Below are 18,871 nucleotides of genomic sequence, written 5' to 3'. Positions count from 1 at the left end.
GAGAGAAAGATAAAGAGGTATACATGTCATGGTGTGTTAATGGTGCATCAGCCAGTTTTCTACAGGGCACCATTTGATTGGTTTAGACTGGAAAGAGTCCTCTGCAGGCGTACCATCTGATTGGATGAGCGGGAAGGCCAGTAAAATTTCGACACACACTCTCCATCTTAGACAAATAAAAGGTGCAAACTTTCAGAGACACATGTAGTGCCAGCGCCCATAAGTGAGCAGAGGTACCAAAGCAGCTCAGACAGAAAACTCCAACATGAGGAGGCGCACGCTTTTGTCCATAACTGTGCTGGGCCTGCTGCTGTGGGCCTCCTGCATCCACACAGAAACGCAAGAGGAGGCATCAACAGAGGAGACTCCAGGAGAGACAGACGTGGAGGAGGAGGACTCCGAAGAGGAGCCAACGAAAGAGAAAACAACAGAAATAGAGGAGGAGAAAGATGTCATGGTTCTCCACATCAACAACTTTGCCAGAGCTCTCAGCGAGAATCAGTTTTTACTGGTCGAATTCTGTAAGTAGCCATGAATTTTATCTGACGTGGAAGCAGTGAAATGATCGCTGTTAATGATTCAAATAACATCAATGACTCTATACACACACATATATATGTATGTGTGTGTGTGTGTGTGTGTGTGTGTATATATATATATATATATATATATATATATAGAGAGAGAGAGAGAGAGAGAGAGAGAGAGAGAGAGAGAGAGAGTGGGCTAAAGTGGATTTTGATTGACCCGTTTTGTGCTGTGAGGTGTCACAGATGTGCACTTCCCTAAAGAAGCGACGCAGGTGTAATCTAGTAATACAAAAACTAAAGAGTAAAATGAACACGGAGGTTCATTCCTGACTCGGGGAACACTAAAATGAAGCTGAAGAAGGCCATGAGATATGACTGAAAGCTTCTGAAATAGCTAAGTGAACTTTGAGTTTAGAAATGCTTTCACACTCTCAATGTAAAACTGTCAAATTTCCACCAATGCTCTCCTTTGTAGCCCTGGTGGGCAACGAGGCGTTATCACCCACGTGGCCTCTGCTGTCCAGATGTTCTGTCAGGTCAACTCTCCCACAGAGCAGCTCTGAACTGCGGGCGGAGAGGTCGTGATGAGGAAGAGGGCAGAGGGGATGAAGGCTAAGGCCAACTGCCACTGCTGCTATCAGCAGCTTATTTCCATGTGCGTCTTTGCATGTGAAGCTGATAGCAACACCAAACTGGACACAGCAGAGGCCTGTGGAGAAGCTGCATGGCTGCTGCTGCGCTTCATTTTCAATATGTCCTCAACATGGAAACACACTTAAACTCCCATGCTGTACAAAGAGATCACATCTATGTGTGTGTGTGTGTGTGTGTGTGTGTGTGTGTGTGTGTGTGTGTGTGTGTAGATGCTCCCTGGTGTGGTCACTGTAAACAGTTGGAGCCACTTTATGCAGAGGCTGCTGGGAAGCTGAAAACGGAGGAACCAGCCATGCGTTTGGCCAAAGTGGATGCCACAGAGGAGACGGAGCTGGCGGAGGAGTTTGAAATCGGAGGTTTCCCCACGTTGAAACTGTTCATCAACGGAGACCGCAAACAGCCCGTCGAATACATGGGTAAACTCGCACACACTTATTTTAATTGGAGGTTACATTAAAGCTGCTCAGCAGGTTTTCAGGTTCACATGAACTTTGCGCCTACGTCATCACTACACCTGTGTGTGTGTGTGTGTGTGTGTGTGTGTGTGTGTGTGCGTGCGTGCGTGTGTGCATGCGTGCGTTTTACATGTTTCACTGTGCAAATCAACATGTTTTTTGTTGGGACTGATACCATGTTAACTGAAGTTTTACCCAGGAGAGAATTAGCATAGCTTAGCTTAGCATAATGACTGGAAAAAGGAGGAAACAGCTACTCTAGCTCTGTCCCAAATCTACCAGCACCTCTAAATTTTACTAATTGTCATGGCAGAGGTGGTACCAGAGGATGACTTCTTACTAGCTTAAGTCTGAAGAAACCAAGTAAATTAACTACTATAAAACAGTCAAGAACCCAACCTCCTCAAAAACCACAATGTGTCGTTACACCTCTGTTTTTGCAAGATGTAAACAGACGAGATATAACGTGTTGAGCTTTAGATGAGCTGGAATACGTATTCTTGAACACTGGAGTCAAGTTAGCTGTTTTCCCCATTTCCAGTCTGGCTAAGGTAACTAGATGCTAGCTTTAGCTTTACACTGACCATAGGAAATGAAAAGATAAACCATACATACATTAGCATAAATCTTCTCATATAACTCTGTCAGAAAATGAATAATACATTTCACAAAATGTTGAAATATTCCTTTAATTAGTCAATTAAAGTGCTGGTTGTCGTATTTTTCAACTTTTTTTTTTTTGGTGTTTCCACGTTTCGCATCTTTATGCTAAATTAAACTAATTGGCTGCTGGTTATTTACCACACAGACATAAAAATATTGTCATAAATCTCAGTCTGAAAGTAAGTAAGACATTTCACAAAATGTTTAATTATTTCTTTAACCAGTCAAATTAGTGCTGGTAGGTATATTTTTCCCCCAGTTTACAGTCTTTAAGCTAAGCTCACTAACCAACTGCTAGCATGTACCTTCATAATTAGCATGCAGACACGAGAGAAGTAGAAATCTTCTAATCTAACTCTCAGAAAGAAATGAGTATTTTCCAAAATGGGGAACAATTAATCAAGAAAATGTCACGGGTAGTTTTTGAGCTTTTGCTGCTAACAGCTAGCTGTTTAATTAAGCTAACTGTCTCCTGGCTCTAGCTCCACAGTTAACGCACGCAAGAGTGGTATCAATCTCATCTCAGAAATAGTCTATTTTTTAATCTTGGTGTATTTTGTGTCTTGGTGTGTTGTTTTCCAGGTAAGAGGTCAGCAGAGGGAATAATCCAGTGGATGAAACGTCGTTCAGGCCCCGGGGCCTCAGTGCTCGACTCTGCAGCCTCTGCAGAACAGTTCATCGACTCCCATAAGATCGCCGTTGTGGGATTCTTTGATGTAAGTTTACTTGTTTATCCCTACTAATAAATCACAGAATCACATAGATATATTTATATTCATTTTTATATTTCTACTTATACTAGGATCTGGAAAGTGAGGGGGCCAAGGCGTTCAAGGAAGTTTCTTGGGATATGACTGACACTGAGTTTGCTGTGTCTGCGAGCCCTGAGGTTTTCCAGAAGTATGAAGTAAAAGCCGACTCAGTGGTGCTTTTCAAGAAGGTACGAATGCGTTCTGATACTAAATGAAAAGCAGGGAGCCAAGTGCTTCAAAGAAACACCAAGCAAAGACTTTAAAAGCTGAGCTGATGTTAGCTCTGCTGCCATCTAGTGTCTACACATGTATTTACATAGACTGACACAGTATGTTCATTATGAGGGCAGAATGTCCTCACAAGAATAGAAAGGTGACGACATTTTGCTGATTCTGACTTCTATAAACAGATTTCTAACTTTAGATTTAAGGTTTAGCCTAAAATAAAAACAAGGTTTATGTTTGGGTTATGGTTACATCAAGCCATACAGCAGGAGGAAAAGGAGAAGATTAGAACTGAAACTACAATAATGTTTATCTTTATCATGGATTAATCTGTCAGATATTATTTCAATGACCTGATTCATCAGTTAGTCAATAAAATGTCAGAAAACATCCACAAAAAGACGCAAACTGAACAAAAAGAGAGGAAAAACAACTTCAAAGAGACACAACACAATGCATATAAAACAACAGCCATGTCACTTGTGTGTGGTCTGGGTGTCTTGATCCTAAGTAGGAGGGGTGGGGGGTCTTTTACATGTGCCAGGGGCCCACTATCTCAAAATCCATCTATGTTTACATCATATTCATAGATTGTTTTATTTCATTTTACACCTTTGTGTGTTCAAGTCTGGTGTTGGGTTTAAATCTGTGTGCGATTCTCTAGTTTTTGTTTTGTTTTGTGATATCTGGACAAGTGTTTTATGTGTATGTTGTTTCTGGCATCATATTAAATTTCCAGGGGTTGAAGTTAGCCTGTATTTTCCGACCACCAGTCCAAAGACAAGGATATTGAATTTTCAATGATACGACAGAGAGATAAGCAAAAAATAAGGAGCTGAAACTAACAACTGTTTGGTAGTTTAACTAGATATATGAATTACTACAGTAGATTAGGAGGTTACAGTTTGGTCCGAAGTTCAATAAAATGTCTGTGTGTCTTTGCTAGTTTGATGAGGGCAGAGCAGACTTTGACGGGACACTGGACAAAAAAAATATCACCACTTTCATTAAGGAAAACAGCCTGGAGCTGATCATCCCGTTCAGCCAGGAGGTGACACACACATGCAGACACATGCGCATGATTACAAAATTAAAATGAAATGTTAAGTTTTATTCAAATGATACTGAATGTGTGTGTGTGTGTGTCAGACCACAGATAAGATCTTCACCTCCGGCATCCAACTGCACAGCCTGCTGTTCATCAACTCCTCAGTGGAGAGTCACACAGCCCTGGTGGACGAAACCAGGACTGTTGCCAAAAAGTTCAAGGGCAAGGTAACGGTCTGTGTGTGTGTGTGTGTGTGTGTGTGTGTGTGTGTGTGTGTGTGTGTGTGTGTGTGTGTGTGTGTGTGTGTGTGAGGTCAGTGTGAGGTGTGAGAAAGACATAAAACTTCATTTTACCTCATTGTCTTTGTTTTTCATGCCTCACGTGTGTGTGTATTACGTAGATGCTGTTTGTTACGATCGACGTGACAGAAGCCATTTCTCATGTGCTAAATTACTTCGGCGTGTCCGCGAGTGACGCGCCCACTGCCCGCATCATCAACATGGAGACGGGACAGAAGTTCACCATCGCCAGCGGGGATCTCGCAGCAGATTCACTGACAGAGTTGTGCCAGGAAGTTGTGGATGGCACTGCCAAGGTAACATACACACTCACACATATGCTTCATATTTAGCCACACAACAGCATTAAACCCAGTAACTTGTCCTGTTTTGTGGTGTAGCCCTACTATCGTTCTGAGGAGATCCCAGAAGACTGGAATAAAGAACCAGTCAAAGTCCTGGTGGGGAAGAATTTTGAGTCTGTTGCTTTGGACCCGACCAAAAACGTCTTTGTGGAGTTCTGTGAGTCCATTTATCTGCCTGCACGAGTCTGCACTGTAAAAACTCAAACTATAATTCAGTGAAATCAATTCATGTGTTATCATCAAACTCAATCAAATGGTGAGTTCTGAATTTCCTGTTTCGTCTATTCCGCCTCAACTATTTCAGACTATAAAATCAACAGCGCTTAAGTGCTTAGTGTTCACAAAATCATCAAACTACAATTTTGCCTGTGTCTGAAATCACTACCTACTCACCAGTCATAGACCTAATGGACCACTCTCATTCATCTCTACCCTCCTCCCTCAGTACACAGCCTCACTGAAGCATGGCAGCCAAATTACAAATGAAAACCTGTGATGGCAACAACTATATTTACTTTCTGCCATTTTACTTGACTACACATAAAAAATTCCACAATGCCCACAGCAGTCAGAAAATGGCACAAAATGACGATTCATGACTTTACTGCTCCCTGTAAACTACTGAGTGTTTATTTACTTGAGTACAAATGAGTAAAGGAGGGACTGATTTTAGATGAACTCAACACTTTAATGGATACTGTGCCATATATCAACAATGTGCAAGACTGTGTACCATCAACACCACGACTGTCGCTCAATGCAAGACAACTAACACTATACATTCAGCGTAGTGTCGACTTCAGCAAACCCACTGATGTAAAACCAGTTGCCAGGTGTGCTCTTCCATCATCTAACAGCCTTTTGTGTGTGTGTAGATGCTCCTTGGTGTGGGCACTGTAAGGAACTGGCTCCCATTTGGGAACAGCTGGGTGAAAAGTACGCCGACAACGAAGACATCATCATAGCCAAGATGGACGCCACAGCCAACGAGGTGGAGTCCATTGCCGTTCAAGGATTCCCAACTCTCAAATACTTCCCAGCTGGTGGCAAAGAGGTACCCACTCTCACACATGAATCTCCTCTACAGACACATCATGTGTATGATTTTTGTAAAGAGCTTTTCTCATCCTGCCCTCCATCTTTTTTTTTTTCCTCTGTCTCTTCCTCCCTTGTCGTCCCGCAGGTGGTCGACTACACTGGAAACAGGGATCTGGAGACTCTATCTAAGTTCCTGGATAATGGAGGAGTGTTGCCTGAGGAGCCAAGTGATGAGGATGATGAGGATGATGAGGATGACGAGGACGATGAGGACGACGAGGAAGATGACGACGCTGGTGATGATAGCAAGGTTTGTGTTTTTACTGCTATTTTATATATTTTTCTCCTAAATATACATCTACTCCTCTCACCACTCTCCTATCTTATTTTTCTCTCTTTCAGGAGGCTGATGAGTCTGTAGAGGCACCGACCAACAAAACATCTAAAGATGAGCTGTGATGTCACTGTCTGGCCAGTCAGGATCAACCTAGCGTCTTCCAATTTTTCTTAATAAAATTAATTTGGGTTACAAACATTAAGATGTCGTGCACTCGTGATTATTTGAAAAGGGCTTAAAATACTGCTTGGACTTGGATTTGATTAAAAACGCGATTTTCTAGTGTAATGGTCACTGTAGACACATTGAACTTATTTTCATTTCATTTCCCTAAATGTCTCATGAGTTAAGTTTGAGACACTTCTATATTTGCCATCTTAGATTTTGACTTTTTTAACTTAGTGTGACTACCAAGATACAGTCTAACAAGGCTTTAGTTTGACAAGCAGCTCTGTGAGGCTGTACTTTAGCTAAATGCCAACATCAGCACACTAACATACTCATAAAGATAATGGTAGTGTGTTGATTGATTGTTGTTTTTACCATCTTAGTTTAATGAGTCAGTATGTAAACATTTCCTAATAAGTACTCTAGCAGAGGTGATTGGGCAGCACCTGGGACGCTTATTATGCATTGGAGGGCTGGAGAGGGTTTATGTGGAAGGTCAGCAATTGTACCAGGGTGGCCTTGCCCCCCCATAAAAATTATTAAACACATATATCACACTAACCTTTGTCATGGCTGGAACTGCTTCTCTTTGGTGAGGCGTCTGATGTTAGATGACAACGATGATGATGATGACCATGATGATGCAGCACACAGCTGGTTTCCAGGTCTGGGTCCGTCAGGCTTGAGATGAACAGAGTCAGTTTTGAAAAGAGCTGCTCACAGTTGTAGGTCATTGCTTTGCAGCTCAATGATTTGATGTTGTAGATTGTCAGGCTCATCTACAATAAACAGCACAGCAAGTATGTTAAAATCCTTTTGTTGACTTATCATATTCTGAAACCTCTCACCAAAAGCCTGTATTCCAGACAAACAATTTTACTTTGTCCGGTGCTAGCAGCAACAAGGCTCTCCTTCACAAATTTTCCTTCTGAATGAGGTTTTAGCCTGTTAGCTATTAGCTCGCTCACCACAAAACTTGCCTGCTTAACACCGTCTCTGTCAGAATGTGAAAGCTGTTTGTTGTGCATCCAAACTCGGCAGAACTGGATCCAAGCGTATTTGTCCTTGCAACCAGTTTAGCGTGTTTCAAACTGTAAAGACACTCGAGACTGGCCTTTTTCGTCACTGCGACGTCGTCCCCACAAAACTAACTTAGATACACTGGCTGGTCTTTTACTTTAACCAAAAATAAATAAATAAATAAATAAATAATGGTTTGTCCGCTTCTCTTGGATACCGCAACACTCTGTAGCCACTTCTGTTTTGTTGACTGGCGCCATGATACAGTGACGGGTATCAACCGCGACGCATGTGTTGCATTCAGGACCGCTCTGAAAAACGTCTAACCGACATTTTGATGCTATTTTCTTTATCGCTAAAAAAAAAAAAAAAGAAAAAAAAAAGAAAAAAGCAACTTCGTTTTTGTATGTACTGAATAAATGAAAGTTAGGGGTGCTTGACAAAAAGCCAAAGGATCAACAAAAACAATAGAATTGATCCTTGTTGGATCATGAATGTCTGTACACCATTTCACGTCAATCCAGGTTACAGTTAAGACCGTCAATATGGCCGCTAGCATGTTATGTGTTACCTTATATATTATCCCTCTGAAAATTGGCTTAAATCCTGGTATTAAAATGCAAAATACAAATTCATTGTTGAGTGAATGTTCATATATTAACACTGTCCCATTAATAAACTATAAACTATCATAAAAATCCTTTCATACAGTAACAATTTTATTTTGCCTTATATTTATGTGGTAAATATGTAGCTATTGAATTGAGGTACAAAACAGTACTACAGTAATACTAAAAAGCAGTAAATGCTGAATATTAAACTAGAAAAAACTAAAGCGAAAAGTAAAAAGTTTGAAACTGAAACACATCTGGTGTCAAGTTAAAGAGCTGTGAGCTTACAGAAGCTGCTCCTCATCTCCACTTGAAGCTAGCAGCTTGAGGCTAAATTAGCTGCTACGAGCATAGCACTGACTAGCTAACTAGCGAAAATCTGGTAGCATTTGTTGAGCATGCTAGCTTAAGAGGAAGGGGGCGCGTGATAAAAAACAGTGATATGAAGTTAAAATGACATGAATTGAAAATGGCAGAATGAAATAAAAACAGACTTTTGAAAATGAGTTGATTTATAACAATTGCTTTAATTGTTTTACACATTGCAATCAATCTTTTCATGTGATTATTTCAGAATTATTTATTCATTTATTCAATATTGAACACGTTTGTGCTCCATATCGTAAATGACATCATGGTGTGTTATCAGCCATTTATATAGTATTTGTACATTTAAAGAGTTGGCTGTTTTAACTTTCACCATGCAAAAGACAGTGAACTAGTCTCATACGTAACATTTAGAACTACAAATACTCACAGGAAAATAATCTGTGGGGACCAATATTTTTTAAAAATATATTATGTTGCTGGACTTTAAATAACCAGAGAATGAGTTTCTATTTAGGTAATAGGTGAGTGTAAACTCACATGAGGGAGGCAGGTGAGTTTGAGCAAGGTAAACAGGTAAAGAGAGTTGGTTTTCTGTGTGTGGGGAGGAAAATGTTTCTAATTCCAGAGGAAAACAGGTTCAACAGGCTGCCATGTCACAACTGTCACCAACATGGTACACGTTTCCTCCTGCCCACGGAGCTTCCTCACTTGCCCACGGTAAGACAACTGCTCTGGTATATCTCGCACATCACACCATTTAATTAGTGAAGGAGGACTACTCTTTGCAGGCAGTATTTGGAGTTTGTTTGTGGTGGAGGCTGGACTGTGCCAGTTTGGATTAGATAGCAGGGCTTGGATGGATCTTGTTTACATAAGAGTCCCATGTGAGCTGGAGTTACTGTGTTTAAAGGCTGTTACAGTTGGTTTTAGGTGATGTGTTGGCAAGAAAACACATCTTGTGGTGAAGTGGAGAAGTGGGATGACAAGATTTAGGATCACCTGTTTACACACTACAATGACACTGTGTTATTTTGATCTTATAGTCAGTGTTAAACTCAGCATTTCAACTGTGTTCATCTCAGAGTGAGTATGACCCCTTTGAAAAGGTGAAGGCTGTCTGTACCTTCTCTATTTTTAACAGTGTATATACATGGCTCTGGATTTTTACATTTACTTATTATTCACAGTAATTTTTACCACTAAGGAGATTAAACTGGTGACATATTTGAGTGATTTTTATATTTTAACTTTGAAAGAAATTGAGAATAAAATGGCATCACAGTATGTAAGTATTATACTGAAGAAACACAGGATATCTACTTTGTGTTTATACTGTTTATACTGTAATACTGCATGTGTGTGTGTGTGTGTGTGTGTGTGTGTGTGTGTGTGTGTGTGTGTGTGTTTTACTTTGACACTGTCGCTTTAAACCTCAGCTGCTCTGATGAAAACAGACTGGTGATCTCCTGCATACCTCTCTATTGTCCAGTCTGTTAGTGGAGGGAGGAGGTGATAGCAGTAACTCTTAAGTACAAAGAGGCTGAGATGTTCACAGTACTGACAGTATTTACAGAGTGACTGACTTTTCCACCAAAGTGTGTGTGCACACACACACACACACACACACACACACACACACACACACACACACACACACTGGTCTGTTAAAAAGAAGCCAGTTAGAGATGGTAGTGATAATACAGATGAGCAGCGGAGGAAGTATTCAAATACTGAAGTAAAAGCACTACTACCATGCTAAGTAAAATTCCTGCATTCAAAACCTTTTGAGTATTCTCAGCAAAATTTACTTTAAGTATCAAAAACACTCACTATGCAGTAAAATGTTGCCTATCAGTGTTTTATTATTATATCTGGTGTTTGTGGATGATTATTACTGCTGCATTCATGTGGATGTTGCATTTTACTGCTGCAGATGTTTAGATACATGCAGATACACTAAAAACTGGGAAAATACCATGTTGCAGAATAAGAATAAGAATCTAGAACTATGTCATGTGATTGACGAGATGGTCTCTGGTCAGTGGGGATGTCAGTGGTCTCCTTGATCTTTCTTTCCAAGTAAAAACAGGTCCAAAAATCTAACCTCCTTGAAGTGATCATGAGGAAAAAATAATGCAAAGGAGACAACACCTGTTCTGTTATACTAAACACCAGTGTGTGTCTTACATATGAATGATCTGCTGCCTCCTCTTCATCACCAGCTTCCTGTTTGACTGGATGATCTCCTGATGGAACCCCCTTCATATGAGGAGGCCCGTCTCCACCCTCCTGCTCTGGGCACACAAGCATTTAACATCCTTTCTCCCCCCTCCTACGACGCCTCCTTCCCCTCCCCCTCGACACCTCCCCCCACCTATGGAGAAGCAGGTACGATAACATCTTGCTGGTTCGTCTTTCACAGCTCATGAGACAGCACTGAGAAGTGTGGATGCTAAGCTAAACATAGCAAAAGTTGTGAGACAATGTGAGACACAGCATCCATCTTTATTTACTGAGTGGGACAGACAGCCCACCTGACCGAATCATTATTCTATGGTCATGGTTTTCTATCAAATATCAGCACAAAGACACAATCAATCATCAATAACAACAGCGCTGCTGTGTATTTGGCTATATTAGGATCTAAAATCATAGAGGAAGTTAGAGCTGATCAAAGGTTTCCCTGTTAACCTCACCGGCACACAGCCCCCGACCCTCACCATGCTGGCTGACATCTTTGTCTTACGACAGTGTTTCAAGATTTACACACTCTGGTAAAGTTGAGTTTTTTGGGGGAGAAGAATGCTGTTTCAGCCTTGACGGAGGGCTGAAAAGGAGATAAAAATTTTCCTAATTCAACCAGCTTGATGTGGACACACTTGTAAGTATTTCTTTTTTTCTAGTGACGATCCAGCCAGATCCTTTTCCTGTCCTGACTCCACCCAGAGTGCCACCTGCTGTGACGTCACCTTCACAAAACACTGGAATCATAATCCATCCAACTTCACAAAGTATTCCGGCTACATCTTTACTACGGCTCTTAACAGCATACATAATATCCAGTTGTCGTTCTGCGTCTGATCTCCTCCTCTGTGTCCTCTGAATTTCAGTTGGTGTAACGTCATCTATCAACAGCACACAGACTCAGCCGGTAGTGCTGACCCAGCCTCAGCCTGTCCCCGTCTCAGTGGCGTACCTGAGAGACGTCCCCGGTGTGGTCGTCTGCCCACACTGCCACCACATCGTCACCACTAAAGTCACGTACCTGCCTGGGAGGGCTGCCTGGTGCATGTGTGTACTACTCACCATGATGGGGTGAGACACACACAGACACACACATGCATGAGTATTTGACATAAGAGTGCTAAACCAGCTCTAACACAAGCTCCATCTGCTGTCTCTGCACGCGTGTGTGTGTGTGTTTCAGGTTGGTCTGCGGCTTCTGTCTGATCCCCTTCATGGTACGAGGCCTGCAAGACGCACATCATTCCTGCCCACGGTGTGGAAACCATCTGCACGTATACACAAAATGACACAGTCAGGATTAGTGAGGCTCCCCTCGTCCTTAGTCCTCCCATAACACTCATGATATATTTTTCTCACAATGTGGATAAATACGCTATCTGTCATAACCTCGGAATGTTAACGGCTCACTGCTGAAGCTATGCAGGGAAGCAAGACTGTATTTAGGTGATGTGTGATCTAAAGCTGATCCTGTACATACCGAACAAGAGGAGCGGATCAGTCTGCAGTTTCTACAACGTTTTCATGCAATGCTTCCGCTATGAAAACTCGTCACAGCTGAATTTTCGGAAATTCAGACTCACCTCTGCTTTAATTCTCAACGTTTGATGTGATCCTGCTAATCATGTTCCATCTTTGACAGCTCAGATGTGGTGTTTGGGATGTTTTACACATTTCTGAACATTTGAAAGTGTTCTCCACAAGCAGACAAGCATTTCCAACACGCAGAGGAAAACTAGGCAAAAACATGTTTTTCACTTTTGACCCTTTGTATGAATGTTGTTGGGCTTTTAATTGAGATTAACGAGGAGGAAGAGAAAACTGAATCCATCCTGGCACCATTTTGCCACGTGTGCAGCATGCAACACTAACGCCTGCAGACAAAAGACGAGACAACAGCAGACATTTATCGACAAGATGATGTTCAGGAATTCATTCATCGTTTTGTTTCTCGACTTTGACATTTTGTTTTCTATACTTAAGTATGAAAAGAACAAACTCTGTGTTATTTCTCTTTATGGAGCGCAGGTACAGCTAACATTCATGTTTAATGATGAAGGCTGGAGCTTGTCAAGGCCTGAATGCCAGACATGATTTTCTTTGTTAGAGCAAACAAAGCACGTTGGAAAACACGCTGACTTGACGTGCTTTAATTTATATTTCTGCATAATTGCTCTTTTAAAGGCCCCACACATCCAAGGCACAGCCACACCGGTGACTTTAATCATTCTGACAGATTAGACCTTTTCTCTGGACTCTGTGGGTGTTTACAGAATGCTACCCCACCCCCTCACCCCCCCACCCCCACCCCCCCACCACACACACACACACACACACACACACACACACACACACACGCACACACACACACACACACACACTCACTCCTGTTGGCTCTGCTGCACCTGTTATGACAGTAACACCTTTATCATACTTACTAGCACATGTGAGACCTGATGAAACTCCAGTTTACAGCATTGAACGCATGAACACCTGTGTGGGTGTTCAGGGCTTTAAAGACAAAGAGGTACACTAAACAATAATTAATGTAAAATGAGAATGTTTTTGGTTGCTGTAAAAATGTTTACACCTGTAAAGTTTAATCATATTAGTTTACATTTAGAATTATGATCACTTGAGAGACAAAACTGCGATTTGCAGTCTATGATTGAACTGTTTAATTGTGTATACTGTCCCTCAGATTTATCTGGTTAAAAAAAAAAGTGGTGGCTTTGTGTTATGAATTACTGTGATGCAAAATTTGGTTGGTTGGTTGGTTTCATTTTGCGAAACACGCTCACTCACTTTCTTGTTGAGAGTCAGATGAGAACATGGATACCGCTCTCACGTCCGTCTGTTCGTATGTGGAGCTACAGTCAGGAGAGGGTTAGCTTAGCTCTGCATAAAGAGCGGGAGCCTGGCCGGCTAGCAGTGACTTCCTGGAGTCCTGTTATCACTGTGAGGTCGCCAGGCCCTCACTGCTAACCTTGTCCCTTCTGATAAATAACCTAAATGAGCAACTTTTTTGTGTCAAGCGAAAGCAGATACCAACAAACAGCGTGTATCTCTTCTTAGATTAGCTGAACTGATAGTATTAGTTGAAATCCTGGATTTAATTTAGATGTAACAACCTGGTGTGAACATGACATAGCCACGTTACCTTTGTTAGCAGGCTATTTGTTTCTATTCTATATGCTACATCGTCATAAATCTACCAATCAGACACAGTGTGAGAGTATGGTATCAATCTTCTCATCTAACCCTCTGCAAGAAAGCAAATATGCATGTTTCTCAAAATGTGGAACTCATGACGTATACTTAATATATACTGTGATTCAGACCTGCTGTGAAAACCAGGTGTAGAAAACAGGGTGAAGGTTGAAGGATGGGTGCAGCGCCTGTGCTGCTGAGTCTATGCACTTCGACACGATGACTGATTAATGCACCTGCTTTACGCGTCGTCGCTGTGACGCTCTGTATCAAAGCCGAGTCAGACTTTCTATTTTAAATCAAAATGTTGTCATGTTATTATTTATCATTCTATCACGTTGATAGAGAAATAAAGATGGAATAAAAACACCTAAAAAGATGTAAAAATCTACCAGCTGTGCAAGGGGTTGAATTTTGCATATAGACATGCATGTGTTTGAGTGCTTGAGCATTATGTGTGTGTGCTTTTGTGCTTCCATTTTGACATTGGCAGGGTGAACAGTGTTAGGCAAAGGACATTAAGATATTAGTGATATACTTATATGAACAGCAGGCAAGAGCAGCGATACAGCAGGGCTCAGATAGGAAAGTTAATCAGCTACAGGCCCGTGGGCCTAGTCGGCAGATAACGATTCACAACTCAGCGCTGACACACACACACACACACACACAGACGCACATATCAGCCCTTGCTTTCAACACTCCCTGCGTACCTCCTCGTCAAGCTCGCTCCAGTGTCCAGTTTGTCAGCCTGTGGGTGAGCCGTCATGAGGAGAGCGCTGCTGCTGGGGGCGACGGCCTTGTGTCTCGTTGTGTTTGCCGCCGCTGACACGCAGCCCGGTCGACAGGAGGACAAATCACCCCCCGAGAATGGAGTTCTACGGCTGAGGAAGGGACATTTCAACAGGGCGCTGAGGAAACACAAGCAGCTGCTGGTGCACTTCTGTAAGATACACACAAAGACTCCAAAAGCCTGATCGTGACCTACAGGTTTATATTGGCTAAACATCCACATTACACCATAAGAGAGTTTGTGAGTGTCAGCATGTCTTCATTCACACTCACTTACCGTGTGTGTGTTTCTAGATGCCCCTCTGTCTGGACAAGGCCATCAAGTCTTGGCAGCGTTCGAAGGTGCTGCTGCAGAGCTTCAGGGGTCAGAGGTCAAACTGGCAGTGATTGATGTGACAAAGGAGAAGGACCTGGCTAAAGAGCTCAACGCGACTGGCCAGCCCGAAATCAAGCTGTACCTCTCTGGAGACAAGCTCAACCCTGTCGAGTGTCCCAGTACGTCAAAATAACAAAGAGCATACCCGCTATTGTTGAAGCTCTTTTAGTTTGGGTAAAATACTGCAATTAAACATTATTTGTTTTCCTGGATTCAGTTCCTCAGAGCTCGGCCTCCATCTTGACCTGGCTGAGGAGGAGGGCGGGGTCTGCCGCTGACCTCATCACTGCTTTTAGCCAATCCGAGGCCTCAGAGGAACTGACAGTGGTTGGATTCTTTAAGGTGGGTTCCAGCTGTTTGATTTTCCAGCTTCTCGTTGGTGTAGTGACTGTAATCGGTGGCCTGATGACAGTTTGTGTGTGTTTTGATGTGTGTGTAGGAGCTAAACCACGAGCTCGTCCAGGTGTTCTACGCTGCAGCCATCGACCTGCCTGATGTTCGCTTTGCTGTGACACAGGACCATCAAGTGATCAGCAAATATGGTCTCACACATGATGTTGTGCTGCTGCTGAAAAAGGTACATTTTACCTTTTTACCTGCGATAACTGATTTTTTGACCACTTGGGGGCAGTAGAAACAAGTTGCGAACACAGCACTGAAACGTTAGCACCTACTAAGTTGATATGCGATTGACTGTTTACACATCCAGCAGCTACGGAGCAACATTATCGAACATTTTGAGTCACGTTTCTGTCCACCTGATGAATGTAAAATGCAACATACAGGAGAAGCAAACACACACAAATGGCTGTTGGTGTCTGTGCACTGTATGCGTCTGTGTTTTCTAAGCACTTAATCATTTACATTTCCAGGCATTTTGGATGCAAGACAAATTTAAATCATTAAACCACTGCACCAAGCTGGCTGAATACATTAATATGCAGCAGTTTAAGAGCAGACGTTCATTTCATTCTTACGTGTGTCTGTGTGTGTGTGTGTGTGTGTGTGTGTGTGTGTGTGTGTGTGTGCTGCAGTCTAAGCTCATCCAGGCTTACAAAATGATGCCTCAGACATCCAAAGAGGAGCTGATCATTTTTATCACCGTCTACCAGATGGACCCAGTCACTGAGTACACAGGAAAGGTAGAGCATTAGATGAATTTTCACACACATATACCTGCAGACTCCCAAGTTTGCAAACTTTTTGTGGGGTTTTTTGTATTTATACTGCCTGAGATGGGTTAGTTCACTATATTAATACACTGAAGGATTTCTATATTGTTTTAAACACATGGTTTGTGTTATTTTGTATTGCTGCCATCGACTTCCTATAGAACTTTTATTACTAAAGGAGAAGTATTCGTGTGATTTTGTCTCTTGCAGACAGCCACTCAGATATTAACATCACCTGTGTTGAACCACGCCCTCCTGTTTGTCAGCGAGAGCTCCGCTGGCTTTAAAGAGATCTACTCTGCCTTTAACAGTGCCGCAGAAGCCTTCAGGCTGAAGGTCGGAACCTAAAACTGCAACACAATGACTGTAATCTTGTTTGTTGCAGTATTTCACCTGTGCATGTGTGTGTGTTCAGATTTTGTTCGTGTGGGTGAACGTGGACGAGCCTCGTAATGGCAGGGTGATGGAGTACTTCCGGGTTCAGCCGTTCGAGGCGCCTCTCGTCCGACTGGTCAACCTGACAGACCATGTGACCTATCACCTGCCCTCCGACACTCTGGATGTAGAGACCATAAAGAAATTCTGCCAGTCCTACGTGGAGGGCAAGGCTAAGGTGACGTTCACCCTCATCCGGTGTGCGATGCATGACAGGACGTGGAGAAACAGCTAGTCCTGGTGTAAATAATGCGTTTGCCTGCATGTTAATGTCACAGCCGAAGATGCAGAGTGAGCCGATACCTGAGGGATGGGACAAAGAGCCGGTGAAGGAGCTGGTGGGAATGACTCTGGAGAAAGTCGCCTTTAACCCCGACAAGACTGTTTTTGTCCTGTTCTGTATGTAAATACTCTCTTCATTTAAAAAACACGGTGAGCTTGGACTTGGAGTTTGCAGGTAAAAAGACATCTAGGCAGAATTCACACTGGGCAAAATTTGGCTGAAACGTGTAACATCTAGGTTACATAAGCATTACTTTAACAGCAACTGCAGTAATGAATATTTTGTATTATCTGTGGATAAGATGACTGGTCATATTTATGAACCCACGGAGAATTATGTTTTAGCAGTTGTCAGCTTGTTCCATTTGCAGCTCTCATCAACACTGTTCTAGCAGGCAGCTGCAAAAAAGGCAGACAAAGTTAGCGACTGACCGGTGAACATCGTGGAGCATTTAGCAGCTAAAGAGGCAGACATTTCCCTCAGGAGTTGGTGGAGACCAAACCCAGCTAAAAGTTGAGGCATACATTAGCTGGCCAGAAACATGACTCTTAATAAATGCTTATGATGCTCCATGTCTGCTGGATGTGTAAACTGCACTGGCCCTAGATGTCATGTGACCTTCCAATCAACAGATCCATGCTTCCTGGTTCACACAGCTTTTTATCACTGACTGCTTTGGTTGTTGTTTGCTTTCCACTCTGTTGTTTGTTGCTCAACACCTGCACTTAAAAATTTACGTTATAATGTAGAATAAACAAAAATAAATCTACATCAAATGTGCATTTCAGATCTTCCCTACAGTCAGCAGTCCCGTGCTCTGTTTCCACTGTGGGAAGAGTTAGCCGAGGCCTTGAAGGAGCGAGGGGACGTGGTCATCGCTCGTATCGATGCCTCAGCCAACGACATCAACATATCAATGCAGGGAAACCACCCATCACTCTGCCTGTTCCCTGCTCTGTATGCTGAAAGAGTAGGAAGCATTTGATTTTTTTTAAAGTTTTTTTGATGCCTAAAGCATCAACCAAACTGTGACTGTTTGACAGCGTTAGCTTTGTTTGGAAAGACTAACCAGATGTTGTACATTTGTTATTGGTAACTGGACACAGAGCTGTGCACGTAAAAAAAATATGCTGATGATGATTTGACTGTATAAAGACGTGAACTGGTTTTGAATTAACTAAAGTTTATTGTTCAGTATGGGATATCTGTGTTTCTGTCAGGTGGTGTTTTACTCTGGGAAGAGGAAGCTGAAGGACCTGATGAAGTTTGTAGATACAGAGATGGAGAAAGCCAAAAAAGACAGAGTTAAGGTAAATGATCTCCTTCATTACTCTGCCCGACGCTGCTGCGGTGGTTTCAGTTTATTCGGCTGTGTGTGTGTGTGTGTGTGTGTGTGTGAGTGAGTGTGTGTGTGTGTGAGAGAGAGAGAGAGCTGCTTTTCTTTGGCTGTTAAAAATAAATTTCTTCCTTCTGTGTCTCCAGGAGGATGAAGACAGGAGGGAGTACATCGAGGCCATAAAAGCTGAAGAGGCAAAAAAAGCCAGCGAAACAAAAGACGAGCTTTAATCCAAAGAGGACGAGCGTACAGTGTGTGTGTGTGTGTGTGTGTGTGTGTGTGTGTGTGTGTGTGTGTGTGTGTGTGTGTGTGCCCATGTGTGCGTGTGTGTGTCTCTAAACACAGTTCTGGTTTTATCTACTCAACCAAGCCGTCATGAATCTGTCCAATCACATCCTATGAAGTCTTCAGTTAAAACTCTGATGGTTACAGGACGTTTTATTTATTTAGCCTCAGTGAGTCTCTGTCACTGTCAGGCTCATCACGAGGATTCAGAGTTGAAGCAGACTTAACGTTGACTTCAACTAAGCCGAAAGAATCGTTCACAAA

General features: G+C 42.4%; 3 protein-coding genes across 4 annotated transcripts; all 3 read left to right on the top strand.

Moving 5' to 3' along the window:
- The first annotated feature begins 265 nt into the window (after positions 1-265).
- On the top strand, positions 266-6,467 carry pdia2 (protein disulfide isomerase family A, member 2). Its single transcript, XM_076729086.1, has 11 exons — positions 266-521; positions 1,394-1,600; positions 2,885-3,018; positions 3,105-3,242; positions 4,226-4,330; positions 4,429-4,554; positions 4,728-4,922; positions 5,007-5,127; positions 5,846-6,024; positions 6,154-6,318; positions 6,411-6,467. Exons 1-11 carry the CDS (start codon positions 266-268, stop codon positions 6,465-6,467), a joined length of 1,683 nt encoding a protein of 560 aa, XP_076585201.1.
- Positions 6,468-9,128: 2,661 nt separating this feature from the next.
- On the top strand, positions 9,129-12,671 carry LOC143319807 (lipopolysaccharide-induced tumor necrosis factor-alpha factor homolog). 2 transcript variants are annotated; one of them, XM_076729026.1, is made up of 5 exons: positions 9,129-9,191; positions 10,697-10,862; positions 11,378-11,485; positions 11,585-11,789; positions 11,902-12,671. In XM_076729026.1, exons 2-5 carry the CDS (start codon positions 10,724-10,726, stop codon positions 12,005-12,007), a joined length of 558 nt encoding a protein of 185 aa, XP_076585141.1. In that variant the 5' UTR covers positions 9,129-9,191; positions 10,697-10,723; the 3' UTR covers positions 12,008-12,671. The 2 variants fall into 2 exon arrangements, with proteins under 2 accessions (XP_076585141.1, XP_076585142.1); XM_076729027.1 differs by lacking the exon at positions 9,129-9,191 and adding an exon at positions 9,495-9,557.
- Positions 12,672-14,695: 2,024 nt separating this feature from the next.
- On the top strand, positions 14,696-18,610 carry LOC143319917 (protein disulfide-isomerase). The gene is made up of 11 exons (XM_076729187.1): positions 14,696-14,873; positions 15,015-15,215; positions 15,314-15,438; positions 15,536-15,673; positions 16,131-16,238; positions 16,479-16,604; positions 16,684-16,881; positions 16,982-17,102; positions 17,775-17,956; positions 18,207-18,296; positions 18,469-18,610. The coding sequence occupies exons 1-11, from the start codon at positions 14,696-14,698 to the stop codon at positions 18,550-18,552; spliced, it is 1,551 nt and encodes a 516-aa protein (XP_076585302.1). The 3' UTR covers positions 18,553-18,610.
- Positions 18,611-18,871: the final 261 nt, after the last annotated feature.

The sequence above is a fragment of the Chaetodon auriga genome, chromosome 4 (genome assembly GCF_051107435.1).
Source record: "Chaetodon auriga isolate fChaAug3 chromosome 4, fChaAug3.hap1, whole genome shotgun sequence".
Classification (NCBI taxonomy): Eukaryota; Metazoa; Chordata; class Actinopteri; order Chaetodontiformes; family Chaetodontidae; genus Chaetodon; species Chaetodon auriga.
This window is presented reverse-complemented; position numbering and strand designations above follow the sequence as displayed.